Genomic DNA, 6,671 nt, shown 5'->3' with positions numbered 1-6,671 from the left:
ATATTCTCACATGTCTCAGGAGTATTAATGGCTGAGAAGTCCTCATCCCAACCTGCTAATTGTCTTCAGAGGATTATTACAGATAGGAAGTAATATATGCAGCTGTATCGCACCACATGGAATTTCATAATCTGATGATGTTAATGATGTTTGTTGATATACTTTAGAGTAATCTGACCTTGGCTTTTTAGATATCAAGTTCTTTGATTTTAATCTATTTCTTTAAAAAATAAGTAGTTTTCCTTCATAGAATACTACCATTTTTAACTACTAAAGAAGTATTTTAAAGTGTTATCTTGGACATTTATTGTAAAAAAGTTTCATTAAACCAAAACTCCCACATGTTAAAATGAACAGCAAGAATTTACATGATCATTTCTCATTTTGTGTCATTCTCCTATTCAGTAACTTAGAGTAACTACCTAAGTTTACCCATTATATGCTACTAAACTCAAAATCAATCATTTGCGTATATACCTTTTGACTTCTGTTGTTTTGTCAGGTCATACACAGAATTCTAGCACCATGGAAGAGAAAAGAAGTTTGGGGTGAGAGGCTCTTATGTTCCCAAAATATGTAACCTAAAAGCAACTTCATACCTTATTTTAAAGATGCCGGTGAGAAAGAGCCAGAAAGACTGGTCCAGCTGTGGCTATTTAAGTCTGGTCTGGGAGTTCCTGACCCAGAACACCTCCACATGACTGCTTTCTTCCAGGCACAACCTGCAGGGCTCTTTCCCACCACTGGACATTCAGCGTCTAAGGGTTGTGACCTTGGGGCAAAGTAGATTCTCCTAAGTCTTGATCTGTCACCTACATCACAGTGACAGTTCCCTCGAAGAGCAAGTTAGAGGATTACAAGAGAAAAAACGGGAGCCCTTCTCCTGGGCGGGCATCTGGCACAACACAGAGGCTCAAAGACCTAATTGCCTTTGTGACCCATGGGAAAAGAGACTGGGGCTTTTTCTACCCTCAGCTAAAAGCAAAACTTCACCTATCCTTAATCTTTTCTTTTTGCCCCAAGCAAACAAAAAAATCCCAATTCTTCCCGTACCCTCACATAATACCTTCTTGGCAGTCATACCTTACTAATAACTCTAATACCTTATATTCCTCAGAACTTGTCAGGCAAATCAGATTTAATAAGCACTATTTTACTAAAGAATACCAAAAAATTAAGTTTTGCCCTGTTACTTTCAATTATTGTGCTAATTTCTAGATTTTTTTCCACGTTTATGTCGCTGTAGGTAAAGTTGGCAGAAACCGTTTTACACTTTATAGTATGGGGATATGATTCCAAACATTTATTGAAAAATAGGCAAGAAATGAAGTGGTGATAGTATAATTCATTGTCATTCAAACATTACCGTAGTCCCTTATATATATAAATACTGAGAAAACAAAAATGAATAAAAACCTATTTTTTTCTAGAGCTTGTAATATGCTGGAAACATGGCCGGTGAAATCATTATAAAACAAATTGGTAAAAGATATATTCTGAACTTTATAACAGAAGCTATAGAAAGAAAAAAATCTAACTTAGCTGTGTGGTGTGATTGGAGTCAGGTAGGCAGCGATGGTCCACAAAGTGGTGATTTCTGAACCGAGTTTAAAGTAGGGGTAGGAGTTACTCGTCAGACACAGTGAAAGAGAATAGCCTCACCATTTAGACATGTAGCTTGCCTGATAATCATGAGGGCACAATATGACAGGGTAGTGGAGAAGTCCCTCAGGAAAATGTCATTTATGATGTTCCAGTTTATTTTTAGTTTTTATCTTGATAAAAAACCTAAAATGTGGAGCACTCAGGTGGCTTATTTGGTTAATTGGCTGCCTTTGGCTCAGGTCATGATCCCACCTGGGATCAAGCCCCACATTGGGCTCCCTGCTCAGTGGGAAGCCTGCTTCTCCCTCCGGTCCTCCTCCTGCTTGTACTCTCTCACTGGAACTCTCTCTCAAAATCATTTTTTAAAAAACCATACAACTTAAAATGTTCAGACTCTCACAACAAACCTAACCATGACTTAGTTTCCCCAGTTTATATGGACTTGGTTCCATGGAACCATTTCATGTAAGTGGCAGCTGCCATACATCTCCAATCCACCACTATCCCAGGCTTATGCTCTTATTCATCCTCCAAACCAATAACTGGAGTGATTCCAAACTCTGGCTCCCCTTATTTAATCAGTCATCCTATTTTGTGAACCTTACTTCCAAATATTTTTCAAAAATATTGAAAGACACAGAATGGCCATCTGTTCAGGGACAGACATAAGTTATTACCAGACCTGAAGATTAAGGGTGAGAAGCCCTAAGTTTTAGACTTGCTTTTCCAATTGTCTTGCTTTGTAAATTTAGGTAATAGGTCTGAAGTCTTAAGACTATTAAAAAGAAATGCAAAACCATGCCAAACTTAAGAGAAACCCATCTTCTTAAATACTTTTTTTCCAACTTGGCTCTACTACTTGATTTCTAAAGGGATAAGCAATTACTCGTCCACAGTTTAATTGTTTTGTCATTTCCTAATGCTGCTGATGCAATGATGTTTTCTGTAGGATGACAAGCTGCTGAGATTACGACGTCTGTATGACCTTGTAGTTTCTGTACGATCTCTTTAGTCTGAAGGTTCCAAATGTAAACCAGATTATCTTCTGAACCAGACACAATCCATTTTCCACCAGTTACTGAGAAATTTGCAAAAATGCAGTATTTCTCATTCTTATGACCAGTGTATGTTTTCAGGCATCTTCCTCTGCTATAATCCCACAGTTTAAGAGTATTGTCCAGAGTTGCAATTAGAAGATACTTTCCATTTGGAGAAAATGTTACAAAAGAGATGGGCGGGTTATCATCATCAGCAAGTGTTTTTAAACACTGTCCTGATGCAGCATCCCAAATTCTACAGACACCATCATAGCTACCTGACACAATCAGGGACCCGCTACAATTAAAATGAACAGCAGACACCGGGTCAGAGTGAGCAGACAAAGTCTTGAGGCACTTTCCTGTTTTCACCTCCCATATTTTCACACTCTCGTCAAAAGATCCTGAAACGATGAGATTGGATGGTGGATTGAAATTACAGCAAAAAACATAATTACTATGCCCCTTCAGGGTTTTCAAACATTTTCCAGATCTCACATCCCAAACCTTCAGCGTTTTATCATCTGAGGCAGAAACAAGACGGCTGGAATCTGATGACCAGGCAACATCTGATATCTCCAGGCTGTGACCAGAGAGTGTCTTCTCATACTTCCCGTCATAGGCTCCCCAAATCCTAATTACTTTGTCAGCGGAAGAACTTGCTAGCCACTCTCCGTTAGGACTAAACTTAACTGACGACACAGCCTCCGTATGTCCCACCAGAGTGAATTTAAGAGCATAGTCTGGTTTCTCAGGCATTTGCTTGCTCCGACTGGCTGAGGAGAGGAGGCCCGACTCCGCCTTGGCCTCTCCTGCCTCCGTCGCCATGGTTCTGAAGCTCCGGGTCAGTGGGTTGGGTCAGCGTCCGGCCCGGAACCGGGCAGCCCCATACTCGGACTCTCTGCCCGGCAAAAAATGAAGATTAAAAGCATCAGACTCAAAAATAATCGGTCTTTTGAGGATTACAATTTCCGGTCTGTGTTGACCACGTACAACGACTCAGCGGCACGGCCCGGACCCCTTTCCTGCCTCCTCGCTTCCTACTGGAGAAACAGTATTAAACGGGTCCAACGCGCCGTCGGCAAGCGTGGCGCTGGGGGTGGTTTCCGGGCGTCCACGGCCGCGCGCGGCGCTGAGGGGCGCGCGGGAGCCGCAGGAAGGGTGTTCGCCGCCCCGCCCCCACCCCGCCCCCGCACGTAGGCGGACGCTGAGCAAGCCCGCCAGTCAGACAGACGAGCACGAATCAATCTCCGCCTTACACAAAAGATTTCAGAAAGTAAAAAAAAAAAAAAAAAAAAAAAAAAAAAGGAACAAAACCAAACCTGCGTAAGCATCACGAATTGCGGCCCAGGCGCTTCCAAGCCGCGGATAACACGGCGCCGCGCGGCGTCGCCGCCTCACGGCCAACCCGGCGGCCCCACCGCAGAGCGCATGCGCACCCCAACTTCGCGCCGAGGGGCCCCACGGGAGAGGCCCGCCTGCGCCTGCGCAAAGGAAGGCGCCGGCGTTTCCTTCCGGTGACCTCCGCCGGCTGCTGCCGAGCGCAAGCGCAAGCTCAGGGCGTCCTTCGGCGAGAGGATGCGGGTGTCCGGGGCTCGTCCCCGGCCTCCCTGGCTAGCGGCGACTATTTCAAGGAACGTTCATTTCTTTTTTGGAAACCGTGTCACAAGAAAGGACTGGATTTCCCGATTCCCTTTACGTTGCGGCGAGTAGGTAGCGTGGACCCCGCTCCCCCCGCCGGCGCCGGCCTGAGCCTGGGCTCCGGGGACGCCTTTGGTTCCGCAGGTCGGTGGTCGCGGCGGCCTGGGCCTGAGGCTGAGGGAGGCGAGCGGCGCTGAGCCGGGTAATGCCCCGACCGTAAAGCTGCTGGCTTAACAGCGTTGCCTGAACGTCCTGGGGAGGACAGGGTGTCGCGGGCCTCCAGAAGCCGGCGCCGGGGAGAGCGCAGACGTGCGTTCCGGCACGTCCTCCGGGCTTCTCGAACTTTCTAGGACAACAGGTGAGCCCCGCCTGGGTGCTTGAGCCCGAAGACGACCGAGAGGTCGGTGCAGCGATAAAGGCGGCTGTGAGGTTAACCGGCCATCGGCTTTAGAGAACCTCAAGTCCCCGGGAACGTCCCGCGGCCGAGTGAGTGAGACGCAAAGATACATGGTTTTCAGGTGCTGCTGTCTCGGTGCCCGCCTGGCTCAGCCCCGCAGAGCGTGCGACTCCTGATCCCCGGGTCTCCAGTTCACGCCCCCACCTTGGGCGTTAGAGCTTACTTAAAAAAAAAAAAAAAGGGGGGGGGGGATCCCTGGGTGGCGCAGCGGTTTGGCGCCTGCCTTTGGCTCGGGGCGTGATCCTGGAGACCCGGGATCGAATCCCACATCGGGCTCCCGGTGCATGGAGCCTGCTTCTCCCTCTGCCTGTGTCTCTGCCTCTCTCTCTCTCTCTCTCTCTCTCTCTGTGACTGTCATAAATAAATAAAAATTAAAAAAAAAAAGTTTAAAAAAAATGCAAACCTGATGAGTTTGTACCTACTTGTAATTGGCAAATAGCTGCTGCTGCTTTTTTTTTTTTTTTTTTGGACGTCAACCCAAGAGTAGTGTGTACCTACCACGTCTCTAGCCAGGCGCCCCTGCGGCGGGTATCTCTGGATGTTTCCGGACAGCCAACAACAGTTAAGAGCATTTGGAAGCAAATAAATTCTGGCCTGTTCTTTATTAGGGATCATTGAAAGTCTGGCCTTTAAAGGAGGCACGACGGGGCAGCCCGGGGGCTCAGCGGTTTAGCGCCCCCCCTACAGCTAGGGCGTGATCCTGGAATCCCAAGATCGAGGCCCACGTCGGGCTCCCTGCATGGAGCCTGCTTCTCCCTCTGCCTGTGTCTCTGCCTCTCTCTCTGTGTTTCTCATGAATAAATAAAATCTTTAAAAAAAATTTTTTTTAAATGAGGCACGACATAATTCCATCACCTGTAATGATCGACTATATAGTTAAAAACCTCCTTACCTTAAGACCCCACTACTATGGTTTGGAATTTGGGCAGGAATTGGACAAAAGCTTAAGTCTTAGCTGGTGCAGATTAACCGAATAACGATAACGAGGTGCTGGAAATAGGAAGAGCATTTTTTTAAGTAGATTGTAACATCCATTTATATCCGTTAAATTAGGATTCTTCTTAGAAATAATTAATTAATTATAATAATAATAATAAGGGATCCCTGGGTGGCGCAGCGGTTTGGCGCCTGCCTTTGGCCCAGGGCGCGATCCTGGAGACCCGGGATCGAATCCCACGTTGCGCTCCCGGTGCATGGAGCCTGCTTCTCCCTCTGCCTGTGTCTCTGCCTCTCTCTCTCTCTCTGTGTGGTTATCATAAATAAATAAATTAAAAATAAATAAGTAGGATTCTTCTTAGCTATTTATTAAAGCCAAGCCACCACGGACCATTCCCCTTGTAACATTTTAAAAAGAGAGCACTTCTGTTTTTTTTCTTTTCTTTTTTTGTCTTTTATGTATCTTAAAGTTATGATTAAACTCTGCTTCTTTCCCATTATTAGCTTTTGTATGATTTTTACTGGGAAGCTTAGAAACCCTCCAAAATTTTGCATCAGTTGAGACTATTTTCATTTTTATTAACTCCTTAAAAAATAAATTTAGGAGCGCTATAGAGAACAAAGTGTAGGCTTTGTTCCAAAGATTTTAAGTAAATTTGTATTTTTCAAATACCTGTTCTATGCGCCAGGAGAGTAAAGAAGGGAAATTATAGAAGGTAAACTTGTGAGATGAAGACTAGGAGGGGGTGTTGGTGCTGGAGTACATTTTAATAACCCACTAGAAATACAAGAATGAGGGGGACAAGGGGCAGTCAAGGCGCCTAGTGATAGGGGCGCCTGTCTGGCTCAGTGAATAGAGCAAGGCCACTCGATCCCTAGGTCATTGAGTTCAAGCCCCATATTAGGGGTAGAGTTTACTTTAAAAAAAAGTAATGTCCAGAAATAATTTTTCTTCAGATTTTCCCAGAATTTAAGGAAATTTCCACTATTAAAAC

At 45.4% G+C, this 6,671-nt stretch overlaps 1 protein-coding gene across 3 annotated transcripts; it reads right to left on the bottom strand.

Moving 5' to 3' along the window:
• Positions 1 to 1,288: 1,288 nt before the first annotated feature.
• WDR5B (WD repeat domain 5B) lies at positions 1,289 to 4,122 on the bottom strand. 3 transcript variants are annotated; one of them, XM_072812253.1, is made up of 2 exons: positions 3,965 to 4,122; positions 1,289 to 3,543 (listed from the first exon to the last, which is right to left on the bottom strand). In XM_072812253.1, exon 2 carries the CDS (start codon positions 3,468 to 3,470, stop codon positions 2,472 to 2,474), a length of 999 nt encoding a protein of 332 aa, XP_072668354.1. In that variant the 5' UTR covers positions 3,471 to 3,543; positions 3,965 to 4,122; the 3' UTR covers positions 1,289 to 2,471. The 3 variants fall into 3 exon arrangements, with proteins under 3 accessions (XP_072668354.1, XP_072668356.1, XP_072668357.1); XM_072812255.1 differs by having other exon boundaries at positions 1,289 to 3,685; positions 3,965 to 4,091; XM_072812256.1 differs by having other exon boundaries at positions 1,289 to 3,682; positions 3,965 to 4,084.
• Positions 4,123 to 6,671: the final 2,549 nt, after the last annotated feature.

This window comes from Canis lupus, chromosome 35 (assembly GCF_048164855.1).
Source record: "Canis lupus baileyi chromosome 35, mCanLup2.hap1, whole genome shotgun sequence".
NCBI lineage: Eukaryota > Metazoa > Chordata > Mammalia > Carnivora > Canidae > Canis > Canis lupus.
This window is presented reverse-complemented; position numbering and strand designations above follow the sequence as displayed.

What these genes read in the sequence shown, in the direction of transcription:
- WDR5B (XM_072812253.1), bottom strand. Translation starts at nt 3,470, where the DNA reads ATGGCGACGGAGGCAGGAGAGGCCAAGGCGGAGTCGGGCCTCCTCTCC.